This window comes from Equus caballus, chromosome 9, assembly GCF_041296265.1.
Source record: "Equus caballus isolate H_3958 breed thoroughbred chromosome 9, TB-T2T, whole genome shotgun sequence".
Classification (NCBI taxonomy): Eukaryota; Metazoa; Chordata; class Mammalia; order Perissodactyla; family Equidae; genus Equus; species Equus caballus.
In genome coordinates this window covers 84,552,018-84,572,604 of record NC_091692.1, presented here as the reverse complement: position 1 = coordinate 84,572,604, position 20,587 = coordinate 84,552,018, and the positions used below count along the sequence as shown (strand labels likewise).

General features: G+C 48.6%; 1 protein-coding gene across 3 annotated transcripts; it reads right to left on the bottom strand.

The window, feature by feature from the left end:
• Positions 1–8,584: 8,584 nt before the first annotated feature.
• On the bottom strand, positions 8,585–16,565 carry MYC (MYC proto-oncogene, bHLH transcription factor). Of its 3 annotated transcripts, none has more exons than XM_001497991.6 (3): positions 13,125–16,565; positions 10,719–11,487; positions 8,585–9,649 (listed from the first exon to the last, which is right to left on the bottom strand). In XM_001497991.6, the coding sequence occupies exons 2-3, from the start codon at positions 11,473–11,475 to the stop codon at positions 9,093–9,095; spliced, it is 1,314 nt and encodes a 437-aa protein (XP_001498041.2). In that variant the 5' UTR covers positions 11,476–11,487; positions 13,125–16,565; the 3' UTR covers positions 8,585–9,092. The 3 variants fall into 3 exon arrangements, with proteins under 3 accessions (XP_001498041.2, XP_014583567.1, XP_070077897.1); XM_014728081.3 differs by having other exon boundaries at positions 10,719–11,484; XM_070221796.1 differs by lacking the exon at positions 13,125–16,565 and adding an exon at positions 11,685–11,968 and having other exon boundaries at positions 10,719–11,484.
• Between the last annotated feature and the right edge of the window lie 4,022 nt (positions 16,566–20,587).

The following is a 20,587-nucleotide window of genomic DNA, read 5'->3' as shown; positions in this document are numbered from 1 at the left end:
AGTGGAGACGCCACAGGATCCAGAAGGCCGGCTATCGGCTGTGTTGGTGGGCCTGAACCCCGGTACAGATTATCCCTAATCGCAGATAATCGAAGAACAAAATATGCAGCTGACGAGATGGGACTCAGAAGATGTTACTGTCCAGGATTTGGTCGTATTTATATCTCGTTATGACTTTCAGTTTCCTGTTTCTTTTGGAGAAGACATGAAGAAGGGCCCGTCCTGCAGGGCCTTTTAGTTGCAAGAAACAGAAGGTCCTACTGACTGATTTAATCCTAAACAGAATTTTCTAGAAGGAATTGGAGAGTTCCCAGAACTGATGGAGACCTGAGAAGCCAGAGTGGAGACAGACTTGACACAAACAATGCCAAACTCTCTACTGTGCCAGACAGTTCGGTCTCTCTGGGGACAGTGACCAGAAAGAAATGCTCGCATCTCTACATTCTGTCCTTGAGTTATCCAATTAAGTCCTGAGACAAAAAGTTGGCTTAGTCTCTGTGCCTAGAAGAGGGCAGGGCACTCCCTTAGGGGTACCAAGACCACCCATATTGGCTAAGAGGAAATTCCACAAGGAGATGGGAGTGCATTACCCAAAGAAGATGCAAAGATGCTGGTAGCCCCAAAGCCACAGGGGATCCCTAAAAGTAGGCCTGAGAAACTCGAGTCACTATCCTGACCTGCTCCTGAATGTCTGTGAGCTCCGCATACAACCTTCTCCTGCCTGGCCCTCAGCTTTTTCATCTGAAAAATGAGATGGTCAACCCAGGGCTATTAGGGGCCATTCTATCCAGAATATTCTCTGATCTCTGGCAGCTCCCACTTCTCTGTATCTCCCATTTCCTTGTGTTGAAACCTCCCACCCGCAAGGTCACAAGTGACTGACTTCTTCAAGTTAGAGACCTGTTTCTGAAGAGCCAGATTGCTAGCGAAATCCCACAGGCCAGAGCGGGAGGCATTCCACGGCAGCGTTTCCAATTTATTGTGGACAAGGCAGCATTCTCGGTACCCGGGAGGGAGATCCATGAGGAGAGGGAAACGACAGTCTAGTCTGTTGAGAAGAGAGAGGTGGGTCCGCCAGGCTCCTGGAGAAGCAACCTCAGGAGGCCTGTCTGGACTGAGTGGACCTGGTGGTGGTTCAGGGGCAGAGGCGCAAAGATGTGGTTCTTGTCCGACGGCAGGCTTCACACTGTGGAGCTATGGACCTCAGAAGGGCTGCCACACGTCACGGGATGCTTCTCTCACACTTCATCTGGGAGCCGTCCAGAGTCACCCAGGGTACTTTGTTGAAAGTTCAAAGCAGCAGAAACAGCCTTAAAAAATGTTAGAATCAAAGTAACACGCCGTACACCTTAAACTTACACAGCGTTATGTGTCAAGTTTATTCAATTAAAAAAAATGTTACCCTGTCCTCATGGTTCTGAGGCTTAAAGACTTTCAGAAGGATGATAGGGCCGGCCCGCTGGTGTGGCGGTTAAGTTCGCACGTTCTATTTTGGCGGCCTGGTGTTCACCAGTTCGGACCCTGGGTGTGGACCTACACACCGCTTATCAAGCCATGCTGTGGCAGGCTTCCCATGTATAAAGTAGAGGAAGATGGGCACGGATGTTAGCTCAGGGCCAGTCTTCCTCAGCAAAAGAGGAGGATTGGTGGCAGATGTTAGCTCGGGGCTAATCTTCCTCAAAAAAAGAGAAAGGATTGTAGCAGTGTGATATGGAAGGTAAGGAGTTCGCAGCTCTGACACTGCCTTGCTATATGACCTTGAGAAAGTTACCTGATGACTCTAAATCTCAGCATCCCAAAATGTATGATGAGGAAGTAAGTGATTTCATCTCACAGGGATGTTGTGAGCTAAAATGAAACAGGCGAACAACCTGGTGAATGAGGAGGATGTCACTGTGCTTGGCCGTTATCAGCTACCGTGAACAAGATAAGCAGGAAAAAGGGAACCAAGGGAACAGAGATCAGGGAGGGCTTCCCTGAAGAGGTGACATTCAAAATGACACAGGGAAGTGTGTGTGACGAACATCATTTAGGCAGAGGGAAGAGCAAGAGCAGAGATCCAGAGGAAAGAATGTGCCTGGCGTTTCAGAAAAAATGCAAATTGCTTCAAGAAAGTTGTAGCCTGTATCAGAGGGAGTGATGTGGTGGCAGGCTGGACAGGTAAGGTGGGGGCACATCATAGACAGGTACAAAGATATTTGCACTTTACAGACAGAACTAGGAGAGCCACTAAATTCTTGTACATCAGAAGTGATCTGATCAGTTGTCTTTTGAAAAAGACTACTCTTGTGCCTTTGGGGAGACTAGATTAGAGGCAGTGAGATGCTATTGCAGAGACCCAGGCAAAAGATGAAAAGATGATGCTGGGAAGAAAGAGGGTGGTAGCAGTGGACAAAGAGACACATGGACAGAGCTGAGTGGTGTTTAGGAGATAGAATCTGAAGGACTTGGTGATGCCTTAGAAATGGAGGATGAGGAAAGGGGAAGAAGAAAAGGAAATTCTCACTTACTGAACCTGTGCTGGACCACTTCTTATATTATCTCATTTAATTCTTTCAAAAGCCCTGGCAGAGAGGTACCATCCCCACATACTCGCAGCCACTCCTTTATTTCCTTTTCCCCTTGCAAATTTGGAAAGTCAAGCTCAGAGTGGCAAAGTCATTTGCCCTGGGTCATGCAGCCAGCTGATGGCACAGGCAGATAGAAACTCGAGTCTGTGGGACTTCAGAAGCCAGGTTCCTTTAGCTATGACATTAGTCTCCAAATCTATGTCTTCATCTCTCTCACTTGTGGAACTGTTTAAAAATACAGGATGCTAAGCCCCATCCTCTGGACATTCTGAGTATCTCTGAGGTGGATCTTTTATAAAAAAAATCCTCGGGTGATTTTGAGAATTAGTCAGGTTTTTAAAACATCCGGGTTCTTCCAAACTTAGCACCACAATTATGCAGTGAGTCCATCTAGGGGACACCTGTTCTTTTTGCGTGCCCATCTTTACCTTTTTGGAATTGTCTTTCCCCTGCTGGATGGGGTTGTCAATCAACCTGAGGTCCCAGGACGGGGGCTGGGAACCAAGCTGAGCAACCAGCCTCAAAGTGGGCATGTGACCCCAGGAGACCAATCACAAACTTTTCTGAGGCTCTCCCTTGGGGGAAGGAGAGATTTTCTCTCTTCAGCAGCCTATGTTAACCTATAGGTACTGGCAGCCATCCTCACCCTGGGTTGGGAGGTTGTAACTGTGATGAACATATGGGAAGAATCCTGAAACTGCTGTTTGAGCCCCTAGATGCGATCGCCTCTGGGCTTTTTCAGTTACATAAGCTACTGTATACCTTTTTTTTCACCTTTGCCGGTTTCAGCTGAGTTTCTGTTGCTTGTAACCTACAGATCCTGACAGACTTGGAGAAGCTGTTGCTGAGGCTGTTGCTGTCTGGAATGAATTAGGTAGAAATCAGAGTGGGGGATAGATTTAGCATGGGTTGAGCACAGAGGATAGGATTGAATGGGTGGAAAAGATTGATGACCTCGGGAAGTAGAAACTTAAAAATATGTGGCAAACACACGCATTCGTTCATTCATTTCTCGCAATTTTCTATACTAGATTCTGCACCTGCCCTACAGGGTACAATGACAAAGGAGAAAGCCACAGCCCTTGTCCTCCAGGAGTTTAGAGTCTAGCAAGGCAGAAAGAGAATTAAGCAGGTTATTTCTACACAGATGAACATGGCCTGTGATAGAACAAGAGTGGAGAGCTCTGGGAGCCTAGAGGAAGAGACCTGGCCTGGCCTCTCATGTCACTACCCGGAAGAGACACGCTCTGGAGGAGTGGTCATGTTGCAATGCGTCCCTCGGATCACTCACAGTCCACACACAGCTGAGGGCCTTTAGAGGTCCAGGCAACATGGTTGGCACCAGGCAGACAAAGATGGAAGCTGACCTCAAGATGCCTACATCTGGCTACATCACTCCTTTTCTCTGATTCTCTCCCTCTCAACTCCATCCCATTAGTATACATACTAATTATCTCTTGATCTTCAAGAAGAGAAAATCAAAATCCACTCAAGCAAATCAAACCAAATACATCTCCTTGTCTTTCCTTTATGGATTCATCTTTTTCCTTATCTTCAGAGCTACCTTCTTGAAAAGGGTATTGAAAAACTTTGTCTCCACTTGGCCTCGAACTCACGTTCAATGCCCATCACACCATTAAAATGGCTCTTCCTTCAGCCATTCATCAAGGAATTATTGAGTTGCCATTAGATACCGGGTATTTATATTGGCACCGAGTGAGGATTTGTTCGTGAACAGGACTGATGTGGTTCCATTCCTCAAGGCAAGATGGAGTATCTGCATAAAGAGCAAGGAGTGTTAGGACAGGCAATCGTAGTCTCCTACAGAATCTTGTCTAGTGGTCATAGAATACCAGAAGATGAGCCATGAAGAAAGAATAAGAACATACCAGGCTGGTGGGCATGGTGTTGTTGGTGAATCAACAGTGTTTTGAGCAGAGGGAACAAAGTGTCTGAGAAAGCTCACAGGAGATAGAGAGACCAGAGTAACAAGACCTTCGAGTCAGCAGAAGCCAGCATGTGTGGGACCTTGGAGGTGTAGGATGGCTTTGGACTTCATCCAGAGGGTAGCAGGAACTCTTGAAGGGTTTTAAGCAGGAGAGGAGCTTACTGACTTGTGATTCAGGAAGATCACTGGGGTGGGAGTGATGGAGAAGGCAGTGGTTCTCAAACTTCATCAAGCTCTAGGGGGCTTGTTAAAACACAGGTGCCTGGGCCCCATCTCCTGAGATTCTAATTCAGGGGGGACTAAGTGTTTGCATTTGTAACAAATTCATGGGTCATGTTGATGCCAGTGGCCCAGGAAACACCCTTTGGGAACTCCTGGAGAAGGTCTTGCAGGAGGGCAGGGTTCTGGGGGAGTGATTAGGCAGCTGTCTTAAGTGATGGTTTGGATGAAGGGAATGAGGAGAGTGAGGATCCTGGGTGGATGGGGAGGAGGTGTGGCCAAGAAGATGCCTCCATATTGCTAAGTCCAATGGACCATTCTCTGTGCATCCGGTTGTACCTCTTGCTGCCTTCGACACCACTGATAGAAGGGCTTCCGTTATACAGTTTCCTCCTAGTTTCCCTCCATCCCTCTGATGACATCTTCTCTTTTGGTTCCTCTCCCAGCATTTCCTGGGCTCCATCCTTGATTCCATTTTCCCTGGAAGAAGGGAGGTGGGGTCTCCAGCACTGCTCAGAGCTTCAACTCCCCCTCCTACATAGTAAGCACTCTGAAAACGTTTGTAAAATAACGTAGAGACGACTTGCCAGTTTTCTTTGCCCCCTACAGTCTATAGGGCTAGGACCTTATCTATCTCCTTTATCTTGGCATCCTTCCCACCCTCAGTCCACTGTGGGCACACAGTAGATACTCAACAGACATTAACAAGTGAATGAATTCCTCCTCTCACCATTTTGCCAGCTCTGTGAAAGCTGGCAGAAAGTTTGAGATTAATCTCTCAAAGTTTCAATCTTCTTATGTGTGAAATGGGGATTAGAAATAGAATTTGCCTCCCAAGAGCTGCTTTGGGGATGAAATAAGATAATGCAGGTAAAGTGTTTAGCACACAGTAAACATTAACTACTATTATTGTTGTTTTTATTGTTGGTACTTGTGTGACTTTGTGAGAGCTGTTGAACTTGTCTAAACTTCAGTACTGTCATGTTCAACAGTCACTCTCCAGCCGGGCCATTGGGAGGGTCCTGTGAGATGGAGGGTCTGGCAGATAGTAGGTGTGTAAGAAGGTTAATTCTCTCTCCCTGAGCTCTCCCCTCTCCCACCCTATAGACCCCTGACTGCAGTGGAGCATTTTATCCCTTGCTGGGCTGACTGGGTGACAATGGGAAGAAAGCGTTAGGACTTGTGGCTGAGCTCCCAGGCATTGTTTAAAAACAAAGAACATTCTTTTTAACCTCAGAAGATCTATATCCCATTAACACTCCCTCCCCTCAACTGTGTCTTCCTAAAGAGCTTAGTGTCGACTAATACAAACGAAATGAAATAAAAAACAAAATAGGAAATTAACTCAGAGTCATTTAGAATGACGAAACTCTTTTTGGCCTGTTTCCCAAGCTTTTTGCCAGATTTTCTTAAAGACCAGCAGAGAACTCTACTTATATATCCACGCTTTGAGTAACCTAAGTATCAGGCTGGCATTGTGAAAACTGTGTTCATCTAAAAATTTGATGGATTGTTTTTATAATGTGGATCTCCTTTGTTGCCTCCAAATGGCAGCATAAAATAACACTTCCTTCCTCTTTATACATTCCATTCCTAACAAAACCACCCCAGGGATTCCCGTGGGGTAGTCATTAATTCCTGGACAGTGTCCTGGTAAAAGGCATAGTCAGTATTCTCTTATTCCTTCCTGTGTATTCCTGACCAAATTGTGGGCTCCTCCTGTCCATCTCTTGATTATTGTTATCTACAAAGTAGATTGCACAACGGCACAGACCCTGGGGACTCTCTGGATTGGCTCTGAGGACTAATTTGTGTTAGGGTCAAGATCAGCCTGACTTTCTGGAAAGAGGTTGGCATCTGTGCTGTTTTCATAAACGGTTCCCTGGCTTCGTAAACCAAAGAGGGGGGCCTAAGAGTTAGTTGGAATGGTTCCCTTCCATCCCCACAGCCAAGCTCTGTATCCCTAAAGTTGTTTCCTGATAATTTGGAATGGGGAGTTGTTTTCCTAGTGAGGAACACTCTTTCCTATTCCACGGGCCTGTCCGTACTTAGTGATGCAAACTAACACTTTCCCTGTTCCCAAGTGAGTCACTCCAGGGCTGCTCTCCAGCCCACAAAGGGGCAAAGAGTGAATCGTTTAAGATCTCCCCACTTTAGTAACGCTTTGAACTACTCACCTTCTGTGGATTGAATCTCCCTTTGAATTTAGGATATAGGGTGTGACAGCTTGAAGCTATTAGGGTGGGACTTAGAACCCAAAATAAAGGATCAAGAAAAAGACATTAAGGGCTTGAACAAATTACTCGAGGGGTCAGAGCCAAAGACAGTAATTATTTATTGACTTATGGGTGGTGGTGCTGGCGGTGATGGATTAACATCCCAAAGAGAGTAGAGGGATCTGAAGATCTACTCTGAGCTGAGACAAAGGGATAATTAGAACCACAATAGCAACTTCCATTTACCTATGTGGTAACGTTCTAGTTTCTGGTTCAGGCTGTGGGTTTTCAAAGGCTTATAATTAATAATATCACAGCCAAAAGTGCCTTTTCATGTTCTAATGATGAGCATGTGTCATGAGTGTCCCTGTGTGAAAGAGGTTGGAAGGAAGGGGAGTTTGTCGTTCCCAAAATAATGACTCATGACAAAGAGTAAGTATGTTTTATTTTATGATCTGAACGGTAGCATTTCCAGACTGGCTGCTTTCCAGGAACAACCGGTGAATCTCATTTAATAAATGGCTAAGGTAGGAGTGAATGAGTTGTGGGGTTTCTCAGTGTGAAAGGAAAACTTAAACAATGAACAATGATAACAAAGAATAAAAAAGAAAAGGGGAACTGATGTCCAACTGGGTCTGAATGTTGAAACCGAAGGCACATAATGACCCCTGTTCTGGTGAACAGCCACCTGATTCCTCCGGCCGAGAGAGCGGTCTACCACCCGTCTAGCGTGGACCGCCTGGGTTGGAATCCCAGCTCTACTCTTCATTATCAGCGGACCTTGCCTGCATGGATGAGTCTTTCTGTGCCTCAGTTTCTCCTTCTACTAAAGGGAAATCAACAGTACCTCCTTCCTAGGGTTGAGGTAGAGTTATTGTAAGGAAGATGCTTAGAAGAATGCCTGGCACATAAATAGTTTAGTGTTGTTATTACTTGAGTCATTCCGTCGGGCCCCAAACCAAAAGTATTCTTGATCTCAGCACTTGAGACACTGTAGGGTGAACTAAGGCATGACAGCGAAGTGGTAAGTGTTTTTCAACAAACCCGGAACCTGGATTCTGACTTTCACTCTCTGTGGGGCCAGAGAGGTGACATGACCCCTCTGAGCATCTGTATTTCATTTTAGTAAAGTAGGGTTAATACCTTGCCTACCAGAGCTGCCTTGGGGCTTATGAGACAACTCATGTAAAACGCCTGGAACCTGGTGGTAGCAGGCAAGCAAAAGTGGGTTTCTACTCTTCCCTCATCAACTCTTGCACTGGGCAGAACCCCCAGGTTTGAATGGAGCGGGGACATGGCATGGGTTAACCAAATCAGAACGGAGTTTCTTCTTCATCTTCTTCCCAACTCCAGCCCTTCCCCCTCTTTGTATACTTAACTGTTATCTTCAACCTCTGCATCCCTTTGCCTACTTCTGACGACTCACCAGCCTCCTGCCTTTCATTCTTTCAAGTATCAACTCAGGCCCTTATCACAAATCTCCAGGAAGCATCTTATAACCCTGAGAACTGAAAGACCTTAACTTCTGTTCCCATCTTTGTAAACTCACTCCCTCATGGGCCAAATTCTGTCAGTCAGTAATTGATGAAAAGAGAATCAAAAATAAAGAAAAGAAACAAAACACTCACAACTTAAGATTTGGCTCAATTATATATTTGCCACGTATTTTATTTTTTTCTAAAAACAATAGAAAAAAATCAACTTTAAAAAGGAAAATGTACTTAAATAAAAAAAATTATGGTTTATAATACAGGGTTTGAAGTTTTGCATAACTGCTATAAACGTTTTATTATTTACATTTAATGGCCATATTTACACAGGAAAATTGGGGTAAATTTTAGCATGTTTTAAAAACAACTCTTAAATACAAATCTGCTAAAGGAAAAAAAAATGGCAAGCATAAAAAACGTTCTTTTATGCTCTAAGTTCCATTTGAGGCAGTTTACATTATGGCTAAACCTTTCAGTCCCAAGACCCAGCCAAGGTTGTGAGGTTACATTTGACCATGCATTTGGAAAAAAGTTCAGTCAGGAATTGCTGCAATTCTGTCCTAAGGAACTTTCTTCCTTACTTTCTCTTAGTAACAAGTGAGAATTCATGAGCAATTCCAGTTCTTTCTTCCAATAGGTCAATCTATGCTCAACAGTTCCGTAGCTGTTCAAGTTTAAGCTGCAAATGTTCTCGTCGCTTCCTCAGTAAATCCTTTTCTGAAACGAGCTTCTGCTCCTCTGCCTGGACTGACAAGATAAATACGGTGGCTTTTTTAAGGATAACTACTTTAGGAGCTTTTTCATTATTTTCCAACTCAGGGATCTGGTCTCGCAGGGCAAAAAAGCTCCTTTTCAGCTCATTTCTCCTCTGGCGTTCCAGGACGTTGTGTGTCCTCCTCTTGTCATTCTCCTCTGTGTCCGAAGACCTGGGGCTGGTACATTTCCGGTTGTTGCTGATCTGTTTCAGGACCCTGCCACTGTCCAACTTAGCCCTCTTGGCGGCAGGATAGTCCTTCCTAGTGGAGGGGGGAGCTGCGTAATTGTGCTGGTGGGTGGACACGTGGCATCGCTTAAGGACCAGGGGGCTGTGAGGAGGTTTGCTGTGGCCTCCTGCAGAGGGTGACCCCGATTCTGACCTTTTGGCAGGGGGCTGCCTCTTTTCCACAGAAACAACATCAATTTCTTCCTCATCCTCTTGTTCTTCTTCTTTAAAAAAAGAAATAGAAATCACTCGATTAGCAACGTTTCCTTAAAGCAATCAATGACCAGAATAAATTGATGCTATGCAAAGATAAGGCATTATGATGTGAAAAAGAACCCTGGCACAAAGTTATTTCTAGAGGACACACTAGCCAGTCATCCTCGTTCTTCTCCCCACGAAGGCAGAGGCTCAGAAAGGGAGGAGGACGGCTGGGTTTATGGCACAGACAAGAAAATTACAATTTACCAGGATACAACACTGATGCCAATTCTTACCTAAGACTTTTGGACACACCCAAAGCAAAGCGCATTCCCAAGCACCTCCTATTTTTAAGGGATTGTACCAAGAACCCTTCAGGTGTCGCAAATGATAGCTGCAAATCTCTTGGTACGATTTTAGCAACTCCCTAATTTACTGGAAGTACAAAAAGAAAAAAAAAGATCTTGCAGCTTTGCCAAAAGTCCTAGGGGGTGGGGAAGGAAAAAAGCCCGTGTTGGGCAGGATTTGCTTTGAAGTGTTCAAAAGAGGCTGAAAGGATCCCAGCTCCTCTGCCCATCCACTCTTAAGGCACTTTCCCCAGCTCACAGCACCCAGGCTGGAGACAAGCCCTCTTCATTTTCGTCGATCTGTAGTCCATTACATTCCAAGAACTTCTCAGAAGTTAAGAAGGCAGTTCATTCACTCTAGCACAGATCAATCCTCTCTTATCCTTATTCACACTCCCCCCACGCAGGGCAATTAAAATGCTTAAGAAAGGTAAGAAGGAGTGGATTGAGTTGCAAGATAAGCCAGAAGATTTAAAAACCCAAATGAAATTCCTAAGGTGGGGAGGGGAGGGAAAGGAGGAGGATGGCCACTAGGCGGTCTTAGGGGAAGCTATGGGAGAGAATCCTAAAGCCCAGCGTCCCAGGGATGATGAGCTCCCAGATCCTTCCAGATCTGCCATTTCTTTTCCAAATATAAGAAAAGAGGAAAGGAGGAGTCAACTGAAGCGGCCAGCTGAATTAGCCGCCAATGAGAAGAGGAAAGAAAGCCAGCCGCTCCCTTTGACAGGCCTGGAGGGGTCCAGCTTACCAGAGTCGCTGCTGGTGGTGGGGGGTGTCTCCTCGTGGAGCGTCAGGGGCTCGGGGCTGGCCCGCGGGGAGGACTCGGCCGAGGAGAGCAGAGAGTCCGAGGACGAAGAGAAGGCGGTGGAGTCGGGGGAGGCGCAGGGCTTGGGCGAGCTACCGTCGTTGAGCGGGTAGGGGAAGACCACGGAGGGGTCGATGCATTCGGAGGCGGCGGCGCTCAGGTCCTGCAGGTACAAGCTGGAGGTGGAGCAGCCGCCGGGCCCGCGGGCGGGGCTCGGGCTGCCGCTGTCTTTGCGCGCAGCCTGGAAGGAGGCCAGCTTCTCTGAGACCAGCTTGGCAGCGGCCGAGAAGCCGCTCCACATACAGTCCTGGATGATGATGTTTTTGATGAAGGTCTCGTCGTCCGGGTCGCAGATGAAGCTCTGGTTCACCATATCTCCTCCCAGCAGCTCGGTCACCATCTCCAACTGGTCGGCCGTGGAAAAGCTGCCGCCGCCGCCGTCGTCGTCTCCCCTGGGAGAGAAGGACGCCACCGCGACATAGGAGGGCGAGCAGAACCCGGAGCGGCGGCTCGGGGACAGGGGCGGGGTGGGCAGCAGCTCGAATTTCTTCCAGATATCCTCGCTGGGAGCCGGGGGCTGCAGCTCGCTCTGCTGCTGCTGCTGGTAGAAGTTCTCGTCTTCGTCGCAGTAGAAATAGGGCTGCACCGAGTCGTAGTCGAGGTCATAGTTCCTGCTGGCGAAGCTGACGTTGAGGGGCATCGCGGCAGCCTGCTGAAGGGGGCACACAAAGCGGGGCAGTCTTCAGTTAAGGGGGTTTTCGTTGGCGTCGAAACCCCGTGCAGTGCGCGCCGAAATCCCGAACACACTCCCCTTCCAACGCTATCCCCCAAAGGGGCCGGTGGGGGGGACCCCCCAAAAGGCGCCCTTCCACCCTCTCTGGGTGATCCCCTATAATCTTGGACACACACTTGGAGAGCCAGCAGCGTAGCGCCAGCGGAGCTTCAGTCCGCGCGAAGCGCGAAGCCCCGGAGTTGGCCCCGCAGCCCCCAAGCAATCGAAATCGCCTCTGGTCTCCTTAAGAGGCCGGGGGAGGCAGCAGTGGGGAATACAATCTGCCAAATCGAAAGGCGCAAAGTTTTGCGCCACCCCAAGGATACGGAGAGAGGCGCCGGCGGCGGGAGCGGCTGCGCGCGGCCCCCTCCCGCGCCGGGCCCCTCCGCGCCGCGCCTGTTCCCACTCGCGCCCTCGCCGCGCTCCTTCCCCCGCCGGCGCCACAGCCCCTCCCAGCCTCCACTCTGCCTCCTCCATCCCCACCCCCCAGCGCGCCCCCCTTCCTTCCTTTGCCGGCTATTGCTTCTTTTCTCTCGCCGGCTGGTGTAGCGAGCTCAGCCGCGGGCCTTAACACTTGCCCCCATAAATTAAAGGGGGGTGTTAGATAATAACAGGGGCACATCCCTTCAATACCCAATCCGGCGACGAAACTGCGCCAGAGACCCTGCTGCGATTCCGCGCCCCGAACCGGGCGTCTTCCCTTCACCCGCCGAGGGTAGCAGCTGTTCTGGAAAAGCCCGGAGCCCCGCTCCCTGCCGTCCCCTCGCATTTCAGGGGCAAGGGGACACCAGAGGCGGCCGGGGAGCCAAGGCTGGGTGCGGAGATTTGCCCTGGTTTTGCCCAGGTCAGTGATTCCAGGAGAGTCAGACGCATCCCTTCCCCAGCCTTCCCGTTCCCCCTTCCTGCGCCTCCCCAACACCAAGTCCTAACATCTCTGTAGACTAGGATCTTTAATTTCATCATTCTTTTGAAATGCCAAATGTCAACTTCTTAAAAAAGAGCAGGGGGGCGAATTGGAAACACCGTGGGGGTCGGCGGGCGGGACGCGCCGCAGTGTCTGTCTCTGGCTGTCAGAAATGCAGTATCCCGAAATTTAAATGTCCTTTCCGAGGCGGCGAAAAGTCAGCAGCTGCGGAGCTGTTTCGCTCACACACGCAATATGTAATTTTTACTCCGTAGAGCTCGGGATGCAAAAGGCTTTCTGTCCACCTCGAAGCATACCCCCCTTTCCCCCTCCAAAGAAACCCCAAATAGCAATTACTGCGATAAAGCAGGAATGTCCAGTCGGCCGGGGTCAGCGTGAATATACATAGGCAGAAATCTTTAAAGGCCAGTCTCAAAAACGCACCCCCGCTTTCCCTCTGCCTTCCCTCCTTCCTTCTTGACAAGTCAGTCTACCCTGATCCAGTTCTGGTTCGTCCCCACCCCACCCCGACCTACGACAACTACTCTGAGAAAAGTGTCAACAGCGCAGGAATGGGAGAAAAGACAGCCCGGTTCGGGCATTCGTCTCATTGCGGCGTTAAACCGATAGAAAAAAAATTTCATCAAAAGACAAAATAGATTCGGGTGCTTACCGGGTTTTCCACTATCTGAAGGAAATCCAGCGTCCGAAAAGCGGCGAGGAGCGCCTTTCAGAGGAGCGGGTTGTGGGCAGTGGCGGGGAAAAGTGTCTCCCCAAATAGGCAGAATAGCCTCTCCGCGTCCGGAGAGTCGAGTTCTCGCTCGGGTGTTGTAAGTTCCAGTGGAGGGTGCCCGCCCGCTGCAATGGGCAAAGTTTCGTGGATGTGGCGGGGGTTGCGCACTGCTGGCAGGGGTCGGCGGGAAGGGTGGGGTGGGGGCGGCTGGGCCGGAGGCGAAGGCCCCCTTTCACTCCGGGTCTCCCTTCTCCGGGCGCCCGGAGAGCGACTGTGCTTGCTCAGCTCCCTCTGTTCTTCCACCCTCAAGGGCCCGCCCGCTCGCTCCCTCTGCCTCTCGCTGGAACTACTACAGCGAGTGAGCTTTTATACTGCTATAATCCGCCCTCCCCTCCTCTTATTTTCCCGCCAAGCATCTGAACAGCCCTGCCCTTCCAGAGGCAGGAGGGGAGCCAGGCGGCGGCCGGGGCGCGGCGACGACGGAGGCAGCGCCAGCCGCGAGAAACGGAGCCCGGGGGTCCGCGGCCGCGCAGACCCTCGCCTATAAAGGGCCGGTGGGCGGGGATTCGCGAGAGAGGATCTTTTTTCCTTCTCCCCCGCCCTCTGCTTTTGGAACCCGCGAGCGGCTCTCCAGCGGAGAGAGGGACGGGACGGGGAGGAGACTCAGCCCTTTCAGGCTGGCACTCCAGTGCGCCGAGCTTTCGGGATGTAAACAGTGAGAACGCATGAATTAACTGCGAGCACCTACCATTTTCTTTTGCTCCCGCTCAAACCCTCTCCCCGTCTCGTCTCTGCTGCTGCTACTCTGGCGCAGCACTGTTTGACCAACCGCGTACTTGTCCTGCCTGCTTAAATCATCGCAGGCGGAACAGCTGAGCCCTTAACACTGAGAAGACACCGTGTACCCACGGCCACGCCACGCACGTCCTGGGCGGACGGACGCCTCCTAAGGCTGGGGAAAGGGCAGCGTTTGGAAAATAAGTCCTGTGAGGAGAGGAGGAAAGAAGGGGTGTTTATGGGCGCGCGCTTTGAGTGCGCGTGGGGCGTTGTGTAGATGGGGATAAATGATAGAAGGTATAGGGGGAAAATGATGCCTGAAATTATTAAGATAACTCAGCAACCCATTGCCACGTATACTTGGAAAGCGCGTTATGAATAAACACCCATTGCATTTGTTGGGGGGGGGTCTTAAGCATTATTTGTGTACAGCTATCTCGATTGGGCACCTTCCACCCAGAAGGAATCCTTCAATTTGATGCCAAAGCAGCAGACACTCCCTCCCGCCACCCCCATCCCCACCCCCCGCGCAGTACTACACTGGGCTCCGCGGGAGCAGGCTGTTCCCCCGGGGACGCGCTAGTCCTTGAGATGTTTCTGCGTGTTCCAGAGCTGGAGTAAGGGAGGAGCGTGGCTGTGGGTGCGCGCTGCGGGGAACCTTCCCCCGCCCGCGCTCTGCCGGTCTGCATCCCGCATCACACCCCCGCGGCTCTCACTCGGAGTTCCCAAATCTGCAGCCAGGTTTCGGAAAAGAGGCAAATCCTCTTTGCATCCCGTGGCGCAGGTTTGCACCACTCTGGGGCTCCCAGGTTTGGTGGTAATCAAATGCGCTAGACAGGAGAATATTGGGGAGGGGGACGTGAGCCGCTGGACCCGCCTCCCCAGAAGCGGGGGAGGAGGCGAGCTTGTGGACCCGGCCGCGGGATTCAGCAGAGACCCTGGTGAAAACCGTTAACTCTTTCCTTCTCGGACAAATGGGACGTTTATTTCCTTTCGGGGTCTTCTTTCCCCTTTATTATTGCAATTGTGATCACGCACAAAAAAATGCATCGATTCTGATCAAAGGACAGGAGCTAAGTATTACTTCTGTGCTTTTTTGGGGTCTTGAGCCAATTAAAAATTGGCCGAATTTCAGGTGTTAATTTCCTAGTTCACTATATTTTTTTCTGAACACCATAGTGAAAGTGCCTGAGTATAATCCGCGTACATCTACATGCATTTCATGTACACGTCGACCCAGAGTGTTGCCCAACGCTAGACATGATTTGCTGACTCCCTGAATGAATCTATATGTAATAGGTGTATAATGCATATTCCCTCGGGATTTGCTATTTTGCATTATACTAGGGTATTAAAAACGACGGCAATCTTCCCATCCCTGATCCCTCATCCAAACGCATTTTAAGCAAACTTTTCCACTCCTCCACCCCACCGTTCCAAAACAGGAAAAAATTCGGGGGGTGGGCGAGTATAGCATGCTTGTGTTCAAGATAAATTATTACCCTCTGAGTCTGCAGCTCAGGGTTCAATTGTTAAACGAGTAGTAACTTCCTCTCGAAATCAGGCGCAGAGCACAATTCCAGCTTTAAGGATTGCAAATTACTCCAGCCTCTAGGCCTTTGCCGCAAACGCGGGAAGCGACCAATCCCTAGTCCTGGTTTTGCTGCAAAGCTTCTTTCTCCCGCCCTCAACCCGGGTTGCACCCGCGCCCGCGTTTGAGAAAGTAAAGTAAGTATGCCCTCTACTGGCGGCTGGGATCCCGCGTCTGGATTCCGAGAGAGGGCGGGGGTCGGGTGGGGGCGGGGACTTCCCGAGCGCAGGAGGGCGAAGGATGGGCAGCTCTTTAAAACCAATTTCCAGCCACCTCTCTGATTCCTTCAGGCCAACTGCAGAGGGGCTGAAGGAGAAGAGACTACTGGCGGGAAAAGTGGTTTAGAGGAGGCTATTCAATCGCATAAGTGTTGGTGAAAATTAACACATCACTGCTTATTGACAATGACCATCACCCTATGGAGAACTGATGCTATTTAGGGAAACGTGAAATAATTAACAAGTACACCTGTGAAAAAAATTTTCAACAGAACTCTAAAGCAGCAAGACAAGCTTTAGCTAACCACACGTCTTAGAAATCCATCATCTTCTAACTGCCAAATTTTAAAGCAAGACGCTGAATTTATTGGGGAACGGGAGGCAGGTGGAAGGTGAGGGCTATTTGGTTTTGCTTATTAGTTTTTTAACTTAAAAAAAACTGGCCTTGTGAACAATAGTCAGATGTTTAATAGTGATGGGAGGGGGTGCCTTTGAGATTCTGTTGAAAAAAACTGTAAAGGACCATTTTAATAAAAAATTTTTGTACCAGAGCAATAAAGGTCGAAGTCAATGTGAAGGAAATTTACATAGCCTACTTAGTGGGTGTGAATATTTCAAACAGGTTTTTATGAGGAGTAGGGTGCTTAGCAGTGTCTCATCACCTAGCTGTACCCTCAGGAAATTTGGCAACAGGACATCTCCCCTGAAGGAGGCGTCTTAGGGTGATTTCCCAGGAATCTGGCACTTTTGGCATTGTTCTGCTAGAGGCTGAGTGACTGCTCTCCACAGGGGCAAAATGAGAAAAAGACAAAAAAAACACCAAACCAACCAAACAAACAATAACAACAAAAGTAGGTCTTGACCTCAGAGGGTAGTTTTTTTGGAAGTTGCTAAAGATGGCAGAGATGCCCTATCTTAAGGTCTGACTACTAAATTATGCCAGCTCGGTGTCGGGTGCGAACCCCAGGTGGGTATGTTGCTTGCAGGTTGAGGACTCAACCTCATTCTCTCCTAGGCTGGTGACATCACTGGGGTGGTACTTTCAAGTAACGGAGTTATTTTGTGTCTCCAGACAAAGTAGGGGCCATTCCATTTTGCAGATGAGGCAATGGAAAGTCAGATCTCAGTGAACTTAAGGGATTTCCTCATTTCTTTTCTTTAGTAATTTTAAAGAACATTTGACCCAGAATAGGCATTTGCTGGGTTAAGAAAGGGATGAGGAGATTAAAATTAATAATATCATTGCAGATGCCCAAAGTGATCAATGTTCAGTATAAAAGAAAAGATGTAAATAGAAAAATAAAGGAATAAGATTACTAAGAGTTTCTAATCCTGATCACCCAGAGATAGACGTTGGAGTCTAACTTTTAAGGAAACTTTTTTTTCCCCAACGATTTTATTTCCTTTTTCTCCTCAAAGCCCCCTGGTACATAGTTGTGTATTTTTAGTTGTGGGTCCTTCTAGTTGTGGCATGTGGGATGCTGCCTCAGCGTGGCTTGATGAGCAAGCAGTGCCACGTCCGTGCCCAGGATTTGAACCGGTGAAACCCTGGGCCACCAAAGCAGAGCATGTGAACTTAACTACTCAGCCATGGGGCCAGCTCCTAGGGAAACTTTTTAAGGGACAGCCTGACCTTTCTACTTCCTTTTAGAAGTCAGTGGAAGACGTCTATTGACTGAACATTTCTGGCTTGCTGGTTTAGGGACACTCTAAGGCTGCATCTCTCCTTCTATTTGAGAGGCGGCTGGGTTTCTAAGAAGAAGCAGGTCTTCCGAAGGGCAGCTCTATTATGACCCACAGGGCTGGGGCTCCAGGTAAACAGTCCAGTAAGATTTCCTCATGGGAGAGAACAACACTGCGTTACTGCAACGAACATTCTTTCTTCCAGGATCGTACAAATAAGAATCATTACTTCTCACCACCGTATGTTCTCACAATTGCTACTTTTATACTTAGGAAAAAAGAAAGAAATGCAGAAAGAACGAGCAATTTGACTAAACTTCCTCCTTTCTTTCCAGAGACACGAAAGGAGAGACTCAGAATGTGTGTGGCTTGTATAACAGAACAGTGGTTCCCCTCTGCTCCTTCTTTTTTTTTTTTTTTTAAAGATTTTATTTTTTTCCTTTTTCTCCCCAAAGCCCCTCAGTACGTAGTTGTATATTCTTCGTTGTGGGTCCTTCTAGTTGCGGCATGTGGGACGCTGCCTCAGCGTGGTTTGATGAGCAGTGCCATGTCCGCGCCCAGGATTCGAACCAACGAAACACTGGGCCGCCTGCAGCGGAGCGCGCGAACTTAACCACTCGGCCACGGGGCCAGCCCCCCCTCTGCTCCTTCTTTGAATATCTCTTCCTCTACCTCTCAGAAAGTTTCCTCCTGAGTTAATCTTTGACAAATAAGAGGAGTGACTAATATGGAAAGAAACTGGACCCCTGTGATCAAAAACCAAGCTCCAGTTTGGGGACAGGACAGAAAGCTCAGGATGGGTGGGCTGTTATTTCAAAACCCCTTCAAGTCGTGTAAGGTCTGTCAAGAAGGGAAGCCAGAGAGGAGAATGATAAGTACATGTCTCCAGCCGAAAGATCATTTTGAAAGAAACGTTGTTAGATTAAACCCAAGCTAGCCAGGGAATATTAAAAGAAGGGAAGATCTCGCAAGCATTTGAATGCCAACCGTTTGTCTCAACGAGAGGAACAAAGAAAGCTCTTCAGCAGACATGGAAATAAAATTCAGCATCCTTCATTTATAGGAAGGGTAACAAATAAGGCAGTGAAGAACATCTTCGTGCATTTTACAAAATGCATTTTGAAAATGTCGTCTCCTTCTCCTCACCCCTATACTGCATAAATTAAGCAACTGAGAAGGAAAAAAAATTAGGAGATGTTTTTAGCATAAAACCCTAGAGCTGACATTTCCTGCGTGGAGTGCATTTGATTGCTTTCTTACCCGTTGGCTTCCAGACCTCAGATCCTGGCGGAGGGTCCTAGGCTGGACCCAGTCAACCCCTAGTGTCATCTCCAGCTTGGCACTCTCCTTTTATTCCTTTGTCTTCGCTGTAAGCCTGCCTTACTTCGTAGCTGCTGGGGTAGACAAATGGTCCCTTTGTTCGGCCTCTTCAAAGGCTCGGTTTATTGTTCCGTAAGTGCCAAACCCAAGCCAATCTCAGACGTTTCCACACTTTCGCTCACTTGGCCAGTCTTTGCGATGGTCCTTTTGGGCAGCATCATCTGTCCCCAGGATGGACCCTTGCTGGGTTGGAGGTGGAGGTGACTGAGAAGGAGATTTGCTGGGGGGTACTTTCGCTTTTTAATCTGCAACCTTCATTTGGAAGCCAGTGGGAAGGGAGCCTGTTCCCTTTATGGACTTGCAGGATCCCAAACCAAGACTTCTGACTTTCGGAGCCTAGCTTACCTTTAATTGCTCTCATTTTAAAATTGTGTTTTCCCCCGTAACTCCTTTTAAATGAACTTTGTGACAGGAGCTTTCTTAAAGGTTCCTGGTGACCTCAGATCACCAAATCCAACGACCTCTCTCCCAATTTCCTTCTCGACTTTGCTGCTGTCAGGGAGACTGATGGCTTTGGGAAATGATTACTCTTTTCATTCCCGTAAACCAGTGGTTCTCAGCTGAAGGTGCCCCCAGGGGACATTTGGCAACCTCGGGAGACACTTTGGGTTCTTACAAAGGCATGGGGCCTTATTGCTGGCACCTTGTGAATCGAGGCCAGGGATGCTGCGGAACATCTTGCAATGCCCAGGACGGCCGGCCCCACAACAGAAAGTTCTCGGGCCCATATGTGAGCAGTGTCCAGGGCAAGGATCCCAGGTGTAACTCCTCGTTCTCCCACCGTTATTCCCACATATCCAGTTTGTTCTTCCATTTCCCTTCTTGGCTCTCCTTCCTCTTTTACCCGCCACACATAGCTGCTAGAATTGGCTTGCAGTCGATTCCTAGTAGTTGCTAGTCTCCCACTCCATTTAACCTTGCACACTGATTAAATTTCTTCTTCATTTGAAATTCTTCAGTGGCTTCCAATGGCTGAAAACGAGGCTCCGCTGATGGGCTCAGTATTCCAGACCCTCGTGCGTCTGGTCTCCACCTTACCTTCCACTATTTCCCACCCACCCTCCCCATCAGAGAATCAGGTCTATTTACAGTCACTCTGAGTGAGGCGAGTTCCAGCCTTAGCACTTTGGGTCGGGCGGTTCCCCTAGTCTTGCTGCTGCTTCTCGATTTATCTAAGAACTCCCTCGCCTGGAAGACCCAGCTAATGCCCCGTTTTCTCTGTGGAGTCTTCCCTTAGTGCCCTGGCCTGTGGCCATCTTACAGAGTCAGAACAGTGTGGAGCAGTTTTGGAGAGCATCTGATTCAGCTGTTCTTGAACATGAACATTTGTTCTCAGAGTGAGATCCGGGGGACCCCAGGCTCACGTGGACTCCCTGTGGTCTTTTCTAGCTATCAGAGAATGGGCATCTTTTTCCGCTTCTCCATGAGACTGTAAATGTCACAAAGTCAGGAACCAAGTCTGGCCCATAGTAAATGCTCAGTTAATCCTTTCAGAGAGAATGAGTGTTCACACTCTGCAGGGTAAGAGAATTGAGTTAATCTGTAGACTTTCTCACCTTTTGGCTACATAAGAATCTAGTATATGAGCAGAGGCTGGGGAATCAGCTTGCCTGGTGTCTATTCTGTCATGACCACTTGCTAAATCTGGCAAGTCATGTGACCTTTCTGAACCTCACTTTCCTCATCTGTGAAATGGGATTTCCACAACTGTAGCACCCATCATTGAAGATGATGTAAGAATTAAAGGAGATAAT